The sequence below is a fragment of the Mchenga conophoros genome, linkage group LG5 (genome assembly GCF_057382185.1).
Source record: "Mchenga conophoros isolate Kocher_MC1m ecotype Shallow Benthic linkage group LG5, M_conophoros_male_GT1.1, whole genome shotgun sequence".
Classification (NCBI taxonomy): Eukaryota; Metazoa; Chordata; class Actinopteri; order Cichliformes; family Cichlidae; genus Mchenga; species Mchenga conophoros.
Window position 1 is genome coordinate 30,006,116 of NC_140530.1, and position 21,167 is coordinate 30,027,282.

Consider the following 21,167-nt stretch of genomic DNA (forward strand, 5'->3'; position numbering starts at 1 on the left):
CGAATCCTACCTGTGGCGGTTGCCGCACATCTTCTCCCGTTTGCGTGCACTCTGCTTTCTTGACATTCTTCAGTCTACCCTTTCAAATACAACTGTCTTCAGCAGTTCAGCTTCTACACCTCTTTTCAGCAGATAATTCTGCTTCTTCAGCTGTTTTTTAGCAGATTCCACTACACGGCATTCAAACTGCATTTTCGCAGGAAATGCAACTTTTTCTAGTCTTGGTTGTATTGCCATGACTTGCTAGTCTGGACATGCTACAATATTATTTGGACTAGTCTGTTTTTGGTTAGTAACACCATATTTTGTGAATATACAAAAAAAAAAGAAAGAACAAATGTGGTTTTTCTCTCTACACCCAGTCTTTACTTTCCTCTTACCTGGTCACAGACATGCAGAGCAAAGACGATGGCCAGCATGCCGGTGGACGGGTAGCGACCATGATGCTCGTTCCAACGTTCATGAACATACTTAAAGAACACTGGGTTCACCACAACAACCTACACACACGCACACACACACACACACACACAGTTTGTTTAAAATGGATGTGTTTTACACAAGAGTAGGCTTGCATTGCCCACAGTTCCAAAATAAGCCCCGTGTACTTACAAAAAGACTCTTGTTGCAACCCCTGAGTTTATCAGGGTAGATATGACAGAAAATAAGGAAATGTATAACAGGTCATGTTTGAACATCAAATGTAGTGGGGCATCTGTGTCCAGATCAGACCAGAAGTGTGGATTTCATCATGTGTGGTTTCTGGTATAGACACTTCCTTCACTCTCACTTGTCTTAAAAAATAAAAATACTACAAAGATTTATTTGCTCATCTTTGTTCCCTTATTCTTTAGCAAATGCAATTTTTAAAATCTTGTAAATACTGGTAGATAAAACTAAGAACTAAAAATAGGAGCAGCAGCAGCAAAAAAAAAAAAAAAAAAAGGGTGAAGCTGAAAGTAAAAATAGCAACAGAAAGCGCTGTAGAGAAAACTGAGATCAGTCGAGATCATAATTTACCTTGTCTTTATCAGCGTGCACTCTTGCTTTCACCCTCATGTAGGTCCTGAAAAAAAGACACACACAAACACTTACATACAGGTCATATATGTTTACAGTGTGCCACGTTTCTTTTTATCTTTTTGCATTCATGTATATTAGTGTATAAACATATGCAACTCTTACTTTTCTCTCTCTTTCTTATATATAAGAGATATATATCCCGGGATCCCTCATAGAGGGTCTTTGTCCCTGGGGGGGGGGGTTAGGGGGGGCGTTCGTTTTAGAGTAGCCTTATCACTTTAGGCGCTATGTCGGCTGCGTTTTGTTTACAGCACTTTATAGATGCCCCATCTATTGAGCTTTTAAATAGCTGTCACAAAAACGATTTGCTGCAAATTGTGGATCACTTTCAGATGCAGGTCTCAAAAAATCTCCGTAAGATGTGATTTGAAAGCTTTAGTAGTGGACAAGTTGGTGGAAGCTGGTGTGATTCAAGCGCCTGTTTTGCCTGTGGTCTCTGGTGTGCCAAGCCAAGCTGCCGTAGTTGAGGAGGGCCATAAGAATGGTTCTTGTGAGGATGGCGAGGGGGATGAGCGGGGAAAAACGCCACGCACGCTTCCTCGCTATGATCCATTCTCCTCTGGGAGTTCAGATGGCAGAGAAGGAGCTCGGCTGAAGGTGCGGCTGGCACGTCTCAAATTGGAGGCTGAGGAGAAGGCTCAGAACAGGCGGCCTCAGCTAGAGCTTGAAATAAGAAGGCTGGAGATAGAGGCAGACAAAGCCATTAGGCTGCGAAAGCTTGAGCTGGAGTCTCAGCCTCAAGCCTCATCTGTCTCTGCTGAAAATTCCGGCTCCACCTCCTCGTCCGCTTCTGCTTTTGATATCAGCAAGTGCATTTCTTTAGTGCCCACTTTTAGAGAAACTGAGGTTGATACATACTTTGCAGCATTTGAGAGTATCGCTGGCGCATTGCAGTGGCCTAGTGATATTTGGCCTCTTTTGTTGCAGTGCAAACTGTCCGGCAAAGCCCAAGACGTGGTGGCTGTGCTTTCTTTAAAGGACAGTTTAGACTACGCGTGTGTTAAAACAGCTGTTTTGCAGGCATATGAGTTAGTCCCTGAAGCCTATAGGCAGAGGTTTCGCCAAAGAAAATGCCGACCCAAACTTATGTGGAGTTTTCTAGAGAAAAGGGGGTTCTCTTTGATAAGTGGTGCGTTGCTTCAAAAGTAGGTGACTATGACGCTCTGCGTGAGTTACTATTGTTGGAGGAGTTTAAGAAATATTTTCCTGAGCGTATTGTGCTATATTTAAATGTACAGAAAGCGACTTCTCTCGCATCTGCTGCTCCTTGCTGATGAGTTTGTGCTCACTCATAAAGCCTCGTTTACTGGCAGTGAGAAGCCACGGGTTAGCGCTGTGCAACAGCCCCACACGGCTAAAGTGTCTGGGTCCAGGGAAAACCGCGAATGTTTTTACTGTCATAAAACTGGACATGTGATTGCTGACTGTTTAGCCTTAAAACACAAAACATCAAATGCTCAGCAACCCAAAGGGGTGGGTTTTGTGAAAGCTGAGGCCTGTAATGAGGAGCCGGACCCCTGTTTTGAACCATTCATTTTTGATGGCTCAGTATCGCTAACCGACAATCCCTCCGATTTAAAACCTGTGCGTGTTTTAGGGACACTGGAGGTTCTCAGACTGTCATCCTCTCGAGTGTTTTACCTTTTTCTGCTGAAAGTGAATGTGGTTTTAATTCTGTTCTACGGGGGACTTGTTGATTTGACTAGACTGTGCAGACTGTCCCTCCTGCCTTTGCACCTTCGTTTTGAGTAGCTGCCGGTGAGATGTTTAGGTGATTAGTGTTCTACTATTGCTATTAGCGTTATTTGAATATATGAGTTGTTTGTTATGTTTGTTTACATCACCCCATTGCGTAGTGAGTTGTTTGACTAACGGTTTTCAGTTGTGGTAACAAACCTTCTGTTTTTCTTTTTATCTAACCCTCTGGGCTCATATTTATATATAGCCAAACAGCCCCCTAGTTCTTGTTCTCTTGAAATTCTTTGTAGTCTATCACTCTTTTAACTCTCTCTCCCCATCAACCCTCTGCTTACTCTGCTCCACCACCACAACCATCTAGACCAGCGGTCTCCAACCCCCGGGCCGGTACCGGACTGTGAGTTGTTTGGTACCGGGCCACGAGAGTTGAGGCTCAGGTTTGAAATTGATGGTTTTCAGGGTTTTTATTGTTAACTCTGTTTCCCTGGGTATTTTTCCCATGTTGTAGTTGTGTGTCTTATTTTGAAAGAAATATTTATGCGTTACCATAGCAACCAGAGAGCATTAAGGGGCAGAGAGGAGGATGTTACTCTCAATGTTGTTGGCGCATTTCAGAAGGACGCTGCTAATAAAGTTACACAATTACACAGTGAATTTGCATTTATTATTATATTTACCAAATGCCACCGTTTTTTCTTGGTCATTTTATTTTGTTGTATATATCAGCGACACCTTAAAGGCCAGTCTGTGAAAATACTGACATTAAATCCGTGGCGCAAAAAAAAGTTGGGGACTGCTGGTCTAGACTCCAGGAGTTTAATTTTAGATTTTTTTTTAAATAAACTTTTCCCTCTTACATCAAATAATCTCTCCTGTCTGATATGTTTTTTGATGTCTTTTTGATGGATGCATGAGATAATGAGCATACTTGTTTTTTTATATATATCGTACATTTTGACTGTTCCGGTGGACAGCGCACTGGTCAGCCACTCCAGGTCTCTCAGTTTGAATGGCAGCAGGATGAGGCTGGTACCATTACTGATGTCCACTGCACTCTCTGGGTACAGGAAGTGATGCGTCGTCCGACGACCGACGTCTTCCTCAAACCCTTTAGTCACCGCCTTGTTCATCCTGAAGAAAAAAAAACATAAGGAGGGTGAGGGCTGTGCGCGCGCGATTGTGTGTGTGTGTGTGTGTGTGTGTGTGTGTGTGTGTGTGTGTGTGTGTGTGCGTGTGTGTGTGCGCGCGCATGTACCGGAACACGAAGCCATGAGAATCAATGAGTGCACCGTGTCCAGAATGCCGTAAGTTGCCAGAGTTGCCAACCACTGCACAACTACGGCAACGTGAGGGCACGGGCTCCAAGTCTATAGAGGGTGGGGATATGACCTGGAACATCTTTGAGATCACTTCCTCCAAGGACTGATCGTTACCGGCCCGTTGAAGACTCTGTGGAAGAGCAGACAAACATTTTTTTTTTCTGTTTAACACACTTATACTCAAGTAAAACATTTGCATAATGAGTCACGTTAAAAATTCTTAAACTTCCAGTGTCAAAAGGCTTGTTATTGGTGCTTATCTCTGTCTTTCATGACAGTAAAATAATTTTTAGTTAAATAATTTCTTAATTTAAAAAAAAGAAGCAGGCGAAAGAGTACTGACACCCCTACCCCCACCCGCACACACACACAATCGCGCGCGCGCACACGCACACACACACACACACAATCGCGCGCACACACACACACACACACACACACACACACACACACACACACACACACACACACTTTACTGCCTTCTGTGGCCCAGACTAATTATGTTAGCAGCATTACTGGCCTCCTCTTTTTAATCTACTAATGGTTTCTGCAGCAGGAGTTCACCTCTCTAAATGCAGGAAAAAGACTCAGACATTTGTCTTCTCATGCAAACTGCAGACAGTCTCCACAAGGACAAATTCAGGCTTCTGAAAATACAAAACTTCATAACTGTTCTTGACTATTTACTGCAACATCATCCAGTATGTTACAAAATATCTGTTGGTCTTTCAATTTAAGACAATGCCCAGAGATTAAGCTGATTTGCTGTTGAGTCATTTCCCCTTTGAAGTAGGGCTGCTCGATTATGGCAAAAATGATAATCACGATTATTTTCACTGAAATTGAGATCACGATTATTTGACGATACTTATATTATTTTTTTACATGTTGTAGTGCCATTTGTGGGAGCATTTCAAGTTGCTATACATCAATACAACTGTTATAGCCCATATTTTAATGATATGTATGCATTAAGTCCATAGTAACTACATTAATTGCAAAAAAGTGCAATAAACTACAAAAAAATTGGAAATCGTTTTTGTTTTTACATATATTTCTACTTGGAGAAATTTAAGAGGTTTATCCCTCAAAACTTTAAATACAAAAAAAGTTGCAAAAAATAGTTTACAACAACAGGAAATTTATTTTGAGTGTCTTCATAGTTTTATTTTGGAGATACAGCAATTTTTATATACTGCAGGAAAAACAAAAAAACAATCCTATGATGCAAATTTGCAAAGAAAACAGCACGTGCATCAAAATAAAATATTTCCAGCAGTGCAATTCGAGTTCTAAGCATCCCAGAAACTATTCAGAAAAGTCAAACATGACTTATAAAAACACCAGTATAGGCTTTTAAGGCCTACAAGTAAAAAACTACATTTTCCGCGAAAATGACGTCACTTCCGGTTTCGGGCAGGAAATGCGATAGTTCTCGTTGACGTCTTTTTCAATGTGGGAAGTGTTACGAACAGCTGATCGGATCGGCAAAGCGTGTTTCTGGAATATTATGTTTTTGTTCCTGCAAGCGCTTTTTATGCAATTTTTGCAAAGCTTTATGTGGAAGGAAACTGTGACCTAGGACAAGCTGATGGCATAAGATGTAAGTACAACTCCTCTGGTTTCATATGGAAAAAAATTTATTGCGCTAGCTTATGCGGTTCAGGTTCTACAGGAATTTAAAAATAGTTACACAAAACAGAGCATGCTGCTCTGACCGGCTTTAAAGGGTTAACAATAACAATGTATTGAATAATGACTTTAAAAAATAATATAAAATAGTGTGCAAATACTGATAACAGTGCAAATGTTTGCAATAAGATAAGATAAGATAACCTTTATTAGTCCCACACGTGGGAAATTTGTTTATATAAATTTGTTTATATAAATATAAGAAATAAATGAAAAATGTAAACATCTATGTTTAGTGAACTTTGCAGTGTTGCTCTGTGGTGCAGCTACTACACTGTAGCAAAGTTTACACACTGTGTCTACTTGATCCACGTCTGACTCCGCAAACCCATAATGTTTCCACACCACTGAAGTTTTTTTTTTTACCTCTCTTTTCAACCAACGGCAGTCACTCTCCTCTCCAAATAACTTCTGCTTAGCTTTCCGAGCTTCCCTCAGGTCCTCTTAATCGCGTGTTCGAAATGCAGAGCAGTGCGCTCGATTTGCCACACGGAGCAGCGCGAGAGTAAAGCATGAGGGAGGGGCTAATAATCGGCTCAGTCATTTTTAATGATCGTTGAAAGCCCAGATCGTAATCGTGATTAAAATTCGATTAATTGAGCAGCCCTACTTTGAAGGCTGCAATGATTTCCTGTGAATCTTCTTTGTCCATAAACTAAAGCAAAGGAAATAAAGGGAAAACCTGTAAATGACTTGGTAATTATTTACTTACTTGCAATAAAAGCCATTTACTGTAAAAAAACAAAAAAATCGCCTTGTTTATTTATTTATGTAGTTTAAAAAAAAAAAGCTTTACAAAAGTTGAATTAACAAATGATGCATTACTTTGAAGACAGTACAGTGGCTTAAGTAGACATTACTAATACTGCTGTACTATTTTAATAAAAAAACATTGATAATTCACGGTAAGTTTATAATTTGGACATTACATTACCATTTGCAAAAAACTCTTGTTTTATTCACTATTCACAGAAAGTGTTTTGGATTTAGAGTTTAAGTAAACAAAGCAGTCACTGCCACTGGAGTTAGTGACCCTGCTGGCCATTAAAAAGCCACAGTTCTGCTTTTCACATTTCCTGGTTAAAAAGGAACAATCATTCAAAAGAAAGGAAACTTAAAGGGAAAGGAGCTTAAACAGCTTGTTTCAGACCGACCTTCAGACCTTTGGGGGCTACACTAAGGTGGAGTATTGGATAAATAAGGATCATTTTTTAAAAGTGAATCTTGCAAAACTATCTAGTCCAAGAATAAAAATGTAGAGTTGGAAATAATGACAATAGGTCCCCTTTAATAAAATCTGAACTATCACTACATTTTGTCCTTACCAGCCACCATTGAAGTGCATCAGAGTCAAAATTATTGCCGGTCTCTTTGATGATGGGCTGCTGTTTAGCGTCGTAGCGCTGGCTGAACCATTTCGACCCATTGTTGTCTGAAATACAGGCATCAGAGCAGCCACACAGCCTGTAAGAGTACAAAACACAGGTGTAAGACCAGGGTATTAGTGGATATGCAGGGTTACAAGTGTTACATGTCATACTTAGCGTTTTTCATAAGCTGCTCCTGAATCACCATCTCTTCCTCCTCCTCGTCAATTTCTTCCTCAACCATCTCTTCCTCGGTGGGAATTTGTTCAGGTTTCAGGTAAGGAGGTGCCTGACCTGAAATTGGGCCTGTGAATTCAGCTGCTGGAAACAGAAAAAAGTTCAGGCCGTGTGGATCAATACTTAAAAAACAACAACAACAACAACAACAAAAAACAAACAAACATTCATTTCTCACACCCGCTCTTCACCTGTCATCCTGCCACTGGACGTGCTGTGGCCTCTGGGCGGAGCTGCAGGCTGCAACAGGAAATACCTCCTCTGAATGCTCTGGCTGGCAATCATGAGGAAGAGGATGGCAGCGATCACCAAGGCAACACAAGCCTTCCTCCTAACAATCATTGCTGCACTATCGGTGTTCAGCAGGAAGGGCGTGTTCTTGAGCTGTCAATTGACCAGCTATGTCAGCATAGTGGGAATGTGTCACCTGCTGTCATCTGGACTTTTTCCTTTGTTCTGTCACGACACCACTCAGCTTTTCCTCCATTAAGGCTGAGACCGGTGTTGCTTTCTGATTGGTAGATACAAGATCTATTGTTGGAGACACAGTGAATATTGCATCATTAATAATAAACTAAATATGTGAAACATGTATTTTCTTTTTTGCATTCTTTGCATTGCAACTCAGCAGTGTTTAAATACCTTAAAAACCACTGCAGAACTGATTAAAGATTACATAAAAATCTGATACTGACAAATCAGCCACTGGCAATCACACTCTCTGGGGCCCAGTATCAATCTATATTCAGATCATTTGAAAAACCTTAAGCAAACAAATCGCAGTGCATTTCTGTTTATTCATAAAAAGCCAAATATAGATTAAAAAAATATCATAAAACCAGGGGAATATCTGGAAACTGATCATCTGTGACATATTATAAAATTATTATTAGTTCATTCAAACCTTGGAAAAAAAGAAAGCATTCTGCTGCTCTCCCTCACTCTGATAACAGAGTCATGCTAATTCTTGTTTTGCTCTGCTGCCATGGTGAACTCGGCGTAAGCAGCACTTAAAACAAATTTTCCACCTGCCTCACCTTGCAATTCACTAAGGTGAAAGCTGCTGCCAAGAGGGAGGACCCTCTAGCGTTACAGCCCAAAAGAGCTGAGTACATCACCGATAGGAGAAGTTCCTCCCAGACCCCCCCAAAATGTAGTTTTGATGTCATCACTGATGCTGATAAAGGGGAAGGCGCAGCGCCACTCTCTTAAAAAAATACAGAAAGATTTTTACCGAATGGAGTCATCCTCTTACTCCCGCTCACCTCCACACCGCCCCTCTCCCCCTGAAGGAATGTATCCGTGCACACAGAACTCAGCCTGTGAATCCCAATCAGATCTGGATTCAGTACAGCTTCTCCTGTTTCAGCTCTCAATGTAAATCTCCCTCTCACTGTGTGTGTGTGTGTCTCTATGCACGAACACACTCAGTCTGACCTGTCAGCTAACCTGTGTCAGTGTGTGATTCTTCACTACTATTTATGTAAATCGGCTATCACACAGTTTTCTACACAGTATCCGTTTGATCTGGTTTAACACACATGTGCACTTTACAATCTTTGCTTCCATTTTTCTCATTTGATTTGTAAATTTTTTCCAACTGACATTCGTCAGTCCAATAAATGATGATAGGCGGTATATTGTCTCAGGTACTTTTTGATGGGCGAAGCAATGTAATCATGCACGGACTGACTTGCTTGTTTAGAATCTACAAGTTTTTTGGAGGGAATGTTTTACATTCTTTAGTTGTTTGTTTTAGAACAGCCTTTTTCCCGCAGCACGCCATGTTATAAATACCCACGAAGAAAACAGCGGCCGTTACAACCTATTTCTAAAAATGTACAATTTCATGCATCGGTTAAAACACTGGTACATGACGCCCAGCTGAAAACACTTCACGCCAGTCGAGCTGCCCGAGATTCACAGAATTTACAGAAAATGTTAAATTTTTGTGATTTATATCGTTGTCAGGACAATAAATGTCTTATATCGGGATATGAGATTTTGGTCATAGCGCCCTATATCCATATGATATATTCTGTATTTATACAGTGGCTTACAAAAGTAGTCGGCCCCCACACTTTGTCACATTACAGCAACAAACATGAATCAATTTTATTGCAATTCCACGTGAAAGACCAATACAAAGTGGTGTACACATGAGAAGTGGAACGAAAATCATACATGATTCCAAACATTTTTTACAAATAAATAACTGCAAAGTGGGGTGTGCGTAATTATTCAGCCCCCTTTGGTCTGCGTGCAGTCAGTTGCCCTTAGAAATTTACTTGATGAGTTCTAATGACTAAATAGAGTGCACCAGTGTGTAATCTAATGTCAGTACAAATACAGCTGCTCTGTGACGGCCTCAGAGGTTGTCTAAGAGAATATTGGGAGCAACAACGCCATGAAGTCCAAAGAACACACCAGACAGGTCAGGGATAAAGTTATTGAGAAATTTAAAGCAGGCTTAGGCTACAAAAAGATTTCCCAAGCCTTGAACATCCCACAGAGCACTGTTCAAGCGATCATTCAGAAATGGAAGTAGTATGGCACAACTGTAAACCTACCAAGACAAGGCCGTCCACCTAAACTTACAGGCCGAACAAGGAGAGCGCTGATCAGAAATGCAGCCAAGAGGCGCATGGTGACTCTGGACGAGCTGCAGAGATCTACAGCTCAGGTGGGGGAATCTGTCCATAGGACAACTATTAGTCTTGCACTGTACAAAGTTGGCCTTTATGGAAGAGTGGCAAGAAGAAAGCCATTGTTAACAGAAAACCATAAGAAGTTTGCAGTTTGCCACAAGCCATGTGGGGGACACAGCAAACATGTGGAGGAAGCTGCTCTGGTCAGATGAGACCAAAGTGGAACTTTTTGGCCAAAATGCAAAACGCTATGTGTGGCGGAAAACTAACACTGCACATCACTCTGAACACACCATCCCCACTGTCAAATATGGTGGTGGCAGCATCATGCTCTGGGGGTGCTTCTCTTCAGCAGGGACAGGGAAGCTGGTCAGAGTTGATGGGAAGATGGATGGAGCCAAATACAGGGCAACCTTGGAAGAAAACCTCTTGGAGTCTGCAAAAGACTTGAGACTGGGGCGGAGGTTCACCTTCCAGCAGGACAACGACCCTAAACATGAAGCCAGGGCAACAATGGAATGGTTTAAAACAAAACATATCCATGTGTTAGAATGGCCCAGTCAAAGTCCAGATCTAAATCCAATCGAGAATCTGTGGCAAGATCTGAAAACTGCTGTTCACAAACGCTGTCCATCTAATCTGACTGAGCTGGAGATGTTTTGCAAAGATTTCAGTCTCTAGATGTGCAAAGCTGGTAGAGACAGACCCTAAAAGACTGGCAGCTGTAATTGCAGCAAAAGGTGGTTCTACAAAGTATTGACTCAAGGGGCTGAATAATTACGCACACCCAATTTGTAAAAAATGTTTGGAATCATGTATGATTTTCGTTCCACTTCTCACGTGTGCACCACTTTGTATTGGTCTTTCACGTGGAATTCAATAAAATTGATTCATGTTTGTGGCTGTAAGGTGACAAAATGTGGAAGTTCAAGGGCGCCGAATACTTTTGTAAGCCACTGTATATGTGTATGTGTGGTATATTTATGCGTATATCCTTACTCTCATTCCCTTTTATTGTATCTGGAATATGCAACTTCTGTCGGTGCTGTGCTACTGGAAACTGTGTTTCCTGGAGGAACCCACCCGAGGAATTAATAAAGTTTCATCTAATCTAAATCGCACAAAAGACTTAACATTAAAATCTAAGATTTTCACTGGAAAAAATTGCTTAGGAGTTTCTTCCCGTGTAGGATGAGAGGAAGCAGCTACTGTCAGTGGCTGTCTTATTCACAAGGGGTCACCACAGTGTGTAGTACCACTTGTTTGATTTGGTAAGTTTTTATGCTGGATGCCTTTCCTCATGTAAACCCAAATTGATGGTAAGTGAAACTGAAAAAAAAAAAAAAGTTACACCTGTTACAACCTTTTCAGAACAAGACCAAAGAAGTCAGCCCCATGACGACTGATTATCAACATTGATACCTTTCTCTTAAAGTCATCCACTCCAGATGAGAAGAGTGGCACTCAAAGGACAAAGATTCTGACGCAAAGGCAACTTCCTGGATAAACATAACTGCACAGAGTTTAGGGCGAAGAAGAAGAAGAAGAAGAAAAAAAAAAAACTGGAATCAAAGAAAGTGATTTTCCACCACAAAGTATTTTCAAACTCTTGCAACATATTCCCCTAATATATGAATCTCTGAGCTTCTGTACTGATGTATCATTAAATGGTTGTAAAAAGCAACACAGTTGAACACTTGTGTCCTCAACCCAGTGGCTGCAGTACAAAGACCAAGGTTACAAAAATCAAGAGGTGATGAATGGTGCGGTTTGCCAGGCAGTGCACAGCGAGTATAATGGGGCCGTAACTGTATGCCAAGTTGGAATGTCCAAACTTGCTCCAGTACAAAGAGCTTTTAACACAGAGGCAGCTCAGAGCGGATATTATGATTGGCCCTGTAATTCCACACAGGAGGCAGCACACGGACCAACGTGTCTGCTAAAAATCCACCCTGAGAATTAGGAAATGCTTCAAACATCCTTGGGAACAAAAGGGGGGAAAGTTAATTCAAGCATAGTGGTCACAGTAGTAAAAAGTCTGGTGTATATTATTATATTTTTACAATATGCACTGCCCATATATTGGCTTCTCTTTGATGGCCTCCTGTTAAATCTGTTGAATTTAAAATATTTCCTCACACATACAAAGTCTTGAATAATCAGTCCCCATCTTACCCTAATGCTTTAAAGTAAAGTGCAGCAGCCAGTCTGAGACTCTGTGTTTTGTAGAAACTGCACAATAAATTTTTAAGTAAAAAAAAAAGAAAAGAAAGAAGAAGTGTGATGTAGCAAATTTGATACAAAATACAACTCGTACATGCAAATATTTTATATTCTTTTATTATTTTTGAATTTATTTTTTCCCCCATTTGATCAGGAGGTTTACTAAACACTCCATTTTCAATTCCATGTTATTAGCTTAACCTGCAAGTGCCTGGTTTTTCCAACAGAGCACTTGCCTCACAGATTAGGAACCACAAGCAAGTCTCCCGAGTCTGTAAAGGTAGAATGTGAGGCAGAGCCTTCAGCCATCACCTCCATCCCCTGTGAACCAGCTAGTTGAAAAGATCAGATATCTCTCAAAAACATCCTCCTGTTTTCTCTCCTGATGAGTCCATGTGTCCACGCAAGCCAAAAACCACATCTGTTACAACTGCCAGTTATATGTGGAGATGCGGGACGCAATTAAAGCAATGCAGATTTAATTAATTATGGTGCTCATAACAATATTAACTTGTGTGTATAGCTGGGGAAGAGACCTAAAAGTCACCTAGACTGGCAAGCGATCACTGATTGCTTTGACCACAGTCAATCTCCAAAATCATCATCTACTTCTACAGACCTATGGAGAGGTGATACATTGTTGTTATTGTTGGACTGATAGAGTTGTATTGTTGATTGTCATTTATGCTTAGAAATATTTAACCATAGATGCTTAGAGGTGTATAATCAATTGTGTAGTGATAAGTTGTGTGATCTTTAACAGGCTACAGAGGCTTGGTGTGTATTCCACACTAGAATGCACACCTATATCCTGGGAGCATGGGAAAGTTCGTACCTTGTCTTAATTGTTTTATGGTAGGATTAACGTAGCTACGTCTGTTCTAGTCTAAGTGCTTTTCTGTTTAGATGAACTGCTGGACTTCCTCACCGGGGGGGGGTCTAGTCTACCCTCTTCCTGACCAAGGATGTTTGACCCTTTGATCAGCAACACACACACACACACACACACACACACACAGGCAAGGTACTCTTTGTTTGTATGTAGACGTCGTATGTTAATGAACCTATGCATATTCATGTAACCTCAATAAAAGGACAGTGGTACGGGAGGACGGACGAGAGCAACTGGGGCCAAGCGAAGGAACGGCGTTTGTCCGGTTCTCTCCCGTGCACGAGTAACATGAAGCTTGCCTACTTCGTGTCTTGCTTTGCGGTGTAATTATATTGCCTTCAACGTTCCAGCGAATAGGTTTATGCTACAAACCCATCAGACAGCACTGAGCAGCTCTTTCTGTGGCGGGCTGCAGCACCCACAATGTGGGCAGAGGTCTTTCCTTCGAACTGCTGTCAGACTCCACAACAAAGACTGGAAATGACCACACACGCACAGACAGAAACACACATAACCAATAAACCATGGTAGCCTTCGCTAGTCTCGCTTATGTGCAGTGTAATCTTTCTGACAATTATTTTACATATTATTTTACTCTATTTCAGTCTTTCTCAAACTGTGTTACTTGGGCTCTCTCTGGTGATACACGGGAAATCTCTATGCAAAGATGACACAAGAGTTCCCGAAGCTCTTCTGGGAGCTGCAGTCAACCAGAAAACATTTCCTGGAGCATGAGTCCTCTATAAAGAGCAGCCTTTCCTTATCGCCAGCTACACAGCGCTGGCAGGCTCGTTTCCCTGGCCTTAAAACTGCAAAGGCGGCACGGCGCTGTCACGCTGATGGTACCACCTCATAAAATATATGGCTCTTGAAGTACCACCCTTATGAGCGACGTTAAAGTACAGTAGTATACGCTTAATTAACACCACATAGAGTTTAGACAAGACAATTTTATTTTTTATATGAATGTTATGTATTGTAACTGTCATAAACAGGATGTGGTAATTGATAATAATAACAACCGTACTGCATTAAAACATTCACAGCAGGTGAGATATCTGGTCCCACCTGATGATCTACAAACCCTGCTTCTGGGTCAAAACTATTCCGCGTTTATCAAGGCAGTTGTGTTTGTAACATGTTTTAATGCTTTGTACTTTGTTCTATTTAATCTGAACAAGCCCCTAAAAAAGCAGTGATCACTGTCGGCCTCTCTCGGTTTTTATTACCACTGTTTATTTTAAAGCTCAGTTTTTAAAACCTTATGATGCAACTACAGCCCAGCCCATGTAGCAGTATATTAATTGCTAACCTTGTATTGTGGATGGATTGTCTCAGTATTTCTCCTGACTGAAGTTTGGTCTGTTTACATCAACCCGACATGTGATTGGATTTGTCCCTAAACATCGGGAACCCTCGCCTTAGCGTTCATACTCCAGACATTCCTGCAGTGTAACTAATGATGTGTGTTAACTGGCTTCATGTGTATAGGAATTTATTTTACTTATGTATTAATCACATTATTATATTGTATACTGCCTGGGTGCCACTGGATTTTAACAAGTCTCACACTCATACAGTAAGACAAATGGTGGGGGTCTAGTTAGGAAGTTGGGGGAAGCAGACAGCTCCACAGGAAGAATCTTTTGTCTCTTTGAGGACTCTGGGAGGTAGCAAGGGAGTGTGAATCTTAAGGTGTGAAACCGCTGTCTGCTGCCTTTTGTTCCTGGAGAAGGTATTTAACTGAGAGCCATGCTAGGCTCAGAGAGACTCTGCTGACCTGCCCCGCGGTCATGTAGGCTCTCCACAAGCTTGGTTGTCTGTTCTTTGTGTGTTTTGATTAAAGAATGTTAGCTACCGCTCACCGCTCGTCTGCAGGCTTTATTTAAATGGAAAACTTCCACAACACATGGATCGATAGATCTGGGTGTCATCTGCTTAGCAGTGAAAATCTATGCCATGACTTCTGATGATACTGCCTATACTGAAAACCTATACTGATGATACTGCATGTATAATGTGAACAGAATTGGTCCTAACACTGAACCCTGTTGAAGTCCATAATTAACCTTCCCAGTGCGGGTATATGTGTGTGTGCGTGTCTCACCCTGCCATAAATGGTATCAGCAATTGTCAGTTTTACAGAAGGAAGTGTAGACTATGGAGATGTTTGCCAACCCTAAAGTCATAAAAGTTAAGAAAAGCTCTGTGTGCAAGTTATGGTCATGCAAATGTGTCTGCCCGCCTTTCCATTTCGACAGCAAGCACGTCACTGGAAGCAGATGACATATGCAGCTGCTGAATGCCTATCGGTTGACAAATGGGACAAAATAGAGAAAAGAGCAACAGCGGAGTTCGTCCAGGAATGGGAGAAGAAAACAAACTTTAACCTCCTAAGACCCGAACTCTTTCATGGCATGCATTTTTAATTTCTCTTTATATTTGGGCAGATTGGGACCTGATGAATGTAAAAACAAAGAATTACGTGATTTTTTTTTTTTTACCTGATTTTTGTTTAAGAAAAATAGGATCCAGTCTGTCTGTTGCAGGGCTAACGCACAGAGACAGGCAACCATTCGCACTCACATTCACTCCCGCATTCACACCTATGGGCAATTTAGATTGATAAATTAACCTAACCCCACAAACTGCATGTCTTTGGACTGTGGGATGGACAGTCATTCATTTCCTCTTCTGCTGGCTTCATGCCTGAAGTCTTTCATACATTCGTAAACCTGTTCAGAAAACCTGTTTCCCTTATTAACGAAGTAGGAAACATCCACTTAAGGCAGGGGTGTTAAACTCCAGGCCTCCAGGGCCGGTGTCCTGCAGGTTTTTGATGTGTCCTTGATCCAACACAGCTGACTTGAATGGCTAAAAGAGCTCCTCAAAATGTCTTGAAGTTCTCCAGAGGCCTGGTAATGAACTAATCATTAGATTTAGGTGTGTTGACCCAGGGTGAGATCTAAAACCTGCAGGACGCCGGCCCTCGAGGCCTGGGATTCGACCCCCCTGATTTAAGGCAATGTAAATATCCCAGAGAGTTGAGAGTTGAAAAGACAGTGGAGGGTCTTGATGTTGTTTTAGGGTTTTCAGGATGGGGAAAAGGGACATAATTTCCTGTCCCAAGAACACATTGCAACAACAGGGCTTCCTGTCTTGCTTCCTCCCCTTTTCTGTGAACTCTGACACCTCTTTTGAGAAGTCCCTTTTGCGTTTATTAATCCCAATATGCAGCACCAAAGGTCTCTTCAGCTGATGTGTAAAAACGTCCAGGCAACTGCGGACGTTCACTTTAACTGGGTTATAGTGGAGTCTAAAGCTCCCTGTTGATAAAGCAAATTAGTCAGCTGACAAAGCAACAACTGCTTGCTTTCTCAAATTTCTGTAAAAGGAACAAGGCCTCGTCGAGACCCATGGAAAGTAAGTACAGTCTACTTGATGCGATCAGACCGGGTCCTCTGATAGGGATGGGTATTGATAAGATTTTCACGATTCCGATTCCATTTTTGATTCTGTTTAACGATTCGATTCTTTATCGATTCTCTTATAGATTCTTTTTTTTTTTTTTTTTTTTTAAAAAGGAGAACACTAAGGTCTAGGGCTGCACGATTTTGCATGAAATGAGAATCACGATTTTTTGGCTTAGAATTGAGATCACGATTCTCTCACGATTTTCTTTTCCAGTACTTATTAACTGCACATCAACTTCGCAACAGTTAAGACTGAACATAAAAACAATAAATAAACATAAAAACAACAAATGTCTCGCGTTTTGCTGTTGCCGCAAAATGCACTGCTTGAAATTCCGTCTCCACCGTTGCTCGACACTGCGTGTATAGAGCAGGTAGTGCAACAATAGAAAAATAGTTGCGGGACGGCACTGTGTAGCGTTTGTCTAGGGTGTTGATCATTTTCCTAAATCCCTCGTTTTGCACAGTGTTGATGGGAGCCATACAGTGGGGCAAAAAAGTATTTAGTCAGCCACCGATTGTGCAAGTTCCCCCACCTAAAATGATGACAGAGGTCAGTAATTTGCACCAGAGGTACACTTCAACTGTGAGAGACAGAATGTGAAAAAAAAAAAAAAATCCATGAATCCACATGGTAGGATTTGTAAAGAATTTATTCGTAAATCAGGGAGGAAAATAAGTATTTGGTCACCTCAAACAAGGAAAATCTCTGGCTCTCACAGACCTGTAACGTCTTCTGTAAGAAGCTTTTCTGTCCCCCACTCGTTACCTGTATGAATGGCACCTGTTTGAACTCATCATCTGTATAAAAGACACCTGTCCACAGCCTCAAACAGTCAGACTCCAAACGCCGCCATGGCCAAGACCAAAGAGCTTTCGAAGGACACCAGGAAAAGTATTGTAGACCTGCACCAGACTGGGAAGAGTGAATCTACAATAGGCAAGCAGCTTGGTGTGAAAAAAATCAACTGTGGGAGCAATCATCAGAAAATGGAAGACATACAAGACCACTGATAATCTCCCTCGATCTGGGGCTCCACGCAAGATCTCATCCCGTGGGGTCAAAATGATCATGAGAACGGTGAGCTGGGCGATATGAGATTTTTTCATATCACGATATGTTTTTTTCATTTCAGGCGATAACGATATCTATCACGATATAAGCCAAATAACTATATTTGTAAGATTTAAATGTGCCGTTGCTCACAAGTAAAATGTGAAATAATCAGCAGCTTGTTTTTATTTAAATATTTATTTCCCATAATAAGTTCGACAGGGTAGATGTACTTAAGGAACATGAGACTTTTTCAGATAAATAAAGGCAAATATTGCAAACTACACAAAAGGCAGCCGCTAAAGCGTTTAAGTTTCAAAATAGAACAAACGAAACAGACTAAATTGTCAATTCCACTTAGAAACAAAATATTAATTCTAAAAATAAATCTTAGTTTGTTTTACAGAAGAACAGACAAAACTGACTAACTTTTGTCAGTATCAAATAAACTGAGAACTAAAAGGAAATTCTCAATCTCTCCTTGTTGTATAGCTTAGCTTTTCAAACAGTTTTAACAGTTACTTTAGTCTGACAAAAGCCGAATGACGAATTAGCGCTTCCAGTCAGAGACTGAGGCTACGTCCACACGTACACGGGTATTTTTGAAAACGGAGATTTTCCGTTTTCGTTTTAAAAAATAATCCCGTCCACACATAAAGGCAGAAATGAAGGAAAACGCTGCTATGAACATGCCAAAGCAGCAGGTGGCGCTAGATTCCTAACCGTGCAGAAATGTTGGCCAATCAGAAGTCTAGAAGCCTCGGTGGGAAAAAGTAAACAAAGCTGGGGCATAGAAGCAGAACCGAGTCGTATGTGTGGAGGGACAGTAACTGTGTGTATATGTAAGCATTTAAACACTGCAGAGAGTAGAATTAACAGTATTGTAGAAATTCATTTCACCGAAACAATAACGTGGCGCACAGTGTGACGCATGCACCAGTTTATTGTATTTCCAGACTTGCTTTCGGCACAATTTACAGTGCACGCTACTCTGTTTTTTGTCAGACTTGAAATAGCTGAAATACCTTCACACTACGGAACTTCTTTGGCTCTTCTGTTTGACAATCTCTCCGGCATTGGAACCATCATCTGTTTTCTCTTCGGTCACGCTCGGTTGATTTTTCTAGTCGGCACACTCATTTCCTCCATTACCCGCTGGCTGCTTCCCAAACAAACACACGTGCGGCTTGGCACTTGTGCTGTATGTAACAAGTCACGCGATGTGACGCTGCGGCTGTGATTGGTTCGGCTTTGCGCTACTTAATTTGGATTGGCTGACCTTTTTTTTTTTTTTTTTTTAAGAGGACAAGAGCGGCGAGGTCTATCGCGATAGCTTAATTTCTCTATTGAGTATAAGTTATATCGCGATACATATCGTTATCGTTCTATCACCCAGCTCTATGAGAACGGTGGGCAAAGATCCCAGAACCACACGGGGGGACCTGGTGAATGACCTGCAGAGAGCTGGGACCAAAGTAACAAAGGTGTAGTGGCAATTCCTTTACTTTTGAATGATCAAACGTCCCACAACTTAAAGTCCACAAGCCACTGCTGCACTGAGGTAATATTTCGTACGCAGGCAAAAGAAGTCCATTGTCCAAACCTTTTAGTTGAGAGTTTTGGTTTTGGTTTATTTATCCATTTGGCAAGCAATAACAAGATCCTTCCTACTGCTTCTCCTGCTCTGGTAAAAAACCATAGGCCCACCCCAATGCATGCTGGTCCTATACCAGTCTCTTTATTTATAGAAACAAAATGGCCCTACAGCTCTTACTGACTAATTTAACAAAATAACAACAAACAAAACAAATCATTTAAAACAAAATATTAACCGACAAATAAACCCCAAAATATAAATAAACTAACAAACTTTAACTAATTTCAAAATAATAAAAAATAAAGAACAAATAGCTCCAACACTCCGGCCCCTAATTGTGCATACTATCACAATTACTTTAAAGTCCCAAAAGGAGGAGCTATTCCCTTAAACAAATCCTTAATTTTCATTGATGATTTTCTTCACGATGAGGCTTCCAGTAGCAAAATAAGTTTTGTCACTGGCCTTTCCAAAACACTGGTCCTTGTTTGTAGTCTCACAGAACGCACCAAGCCTTTTGCATCCTGGTTTACATTTAAGACTTTCGCCATCATCCATGATCCTCTTGGAGCTGTAGCGTCTGCAATTAAAACAACATCTCCAGGTATAAGACATCTTTTAGTCCTCATCCATTTTTGTCTTTCTTGCATCAGAGGTAGGTACTCAGAAAGCCATCTCTTCCAGAACAACTCTGCCATGTACTGTACCTGTTTCCACCTTTTCCTGACATGCAAATCACTTGGATGAAACAGTCCTGGTGGAAAAACTGGTTTATTTTTCAGCAACAACAAGTGATTGGGTGTCAGTGCTTCAAGATCATTTGAGTCATCTGAAACTTTAGTAATGGGTCTGTCGTTCATTATAGCTTCAACCTCACAGAAGACTGTGTGGAGTCCTTCATCATCCAGAACTTGCTCCTTAAGAACTGAGGCTAAAATATTCTTTATTGAACGAATGAGACGCTCCCACACACCACCTTGGTGAGAGGCTGCTGGAATGTTGAAGTTCCATTTCATGCCATCCTGAACAAAAGCCTTTTGAATTTTGGCATGGTCCAGCTCAGTCAAACTTTCTTTCAACTCTCGATTCGCCCCAACAAAATTTGTAGCATTATCAGATCTGATGGTCGAAACTGGGCCTCGTCTACAGATGAACCTCCTCACAGCATTTATACAAGAGTCTGTATCAAGTGTACATGCAATCTCCAGATGTACTGCACGACTGGTGAAACAAGTAAAAAGAACTCCATACCTTTTAAGGAGACTTCGTCCTCTTTTAACACTTATAGGTCCAAAATAGTCCACTCCAACCTTTGTGAATGGAGCTATGTCTGGCAGGACTCTCTCTTCAGGCAGATCCGCCATCTTTTGTTCAACAAACTTTCCTCTGTTGCGTCTACACGTGATACAACGAGAGATAATTTTCCTGGCAGCAGAATTTGCATTTAATATCCAGTAATTTTGTCTTAGTTTTGACAACATGTGTGCTCTTCCTGCATGTCCCAACCTTTGATGGATATGGCGTAAAATCAGTGTTGACACATGCATATCTTTTGTCAAAATTACAGGATGCTTTAATTCCATAGGCATGGCTGCTTTATTCAATCGGCCACCCACTCTGAGGATTCCTGCATCCAACACTGGATCAAGTTTGTAGAGACAATTTCCCTTAGAGACTCCTTTGAGGCCATTGCAGATTAAAGCCATTTCAGTCGTAAATTTTTATTGTCCTCTTGGATTATTTCAAACTTTATAAAGATGCACAGCACACTGAGAGTCCATAGCCTAAAGTACAAACATGACATTCATTTACCTGCCTTTTGCAGCGAACAAACATTTCCACAGAGGGCGTTGGCATGTTTCAATTAGCGATCCAATTTTGCAC

General features: G+C 41.1%; 1 protein-coding gene across 3 annotated transcripts in view; it reads right to left on the minus strand.

The window, feature by feature from the left end:
- st3gal8 (ST3 beta-galactoside alpha-2,3-sialyltransferase 8) overlaps positions 1 to 21,167 on the minus strand; it is a 35,212-nt gene that overhangs the window by 5,046 nt on the left and 8,999 nt on the right. The window contains exons 1-8 of one of the 3 annotated variants that reach the window (XM_085274782.1): positions 8,434 to 8,450; positions 7,588 to 7,927; positions 7,333 to 7,480; positions 7,118 to 7,256; positions 4,037 to 4,230; positions 3,733 to 3,912; positions 1,021 to 1,066; positions 381 to 500 (exon numbers count right to left, since the gene is read on the minus strand). In XM_085274782.1, coding sequence (XP_085130908.1) covers positions 381 to 500; positions 1,021 to 1,066; positions 3,733 to 3,912; positions 4,037 to 4,230; positions 7,118 to 7,256; positions 7,333 to 7,480; positions 7,588 to 7,738 — 978 coding nt within the window. In that variant the 5' untranslated portion in view covers positions 7,739 to 7,927; positions 8,434 to 8,450. Of the gene's footprint in view, positions 1 to 380; positions 501 to 1,020; positions 1,067 to 3,732; positions 3,913 to 4,036; positions 4,231 to 7,117; positions 7,257 to 7,332; positions 7,481 to 7,587; positions 7,928 to 8,433; positions 8,451 to 21,167 lie in introns of those variants that run through there. The other 2 variants (XM_085274783.1, XM_085274781.1) reach the window with 2 other exon arrangements.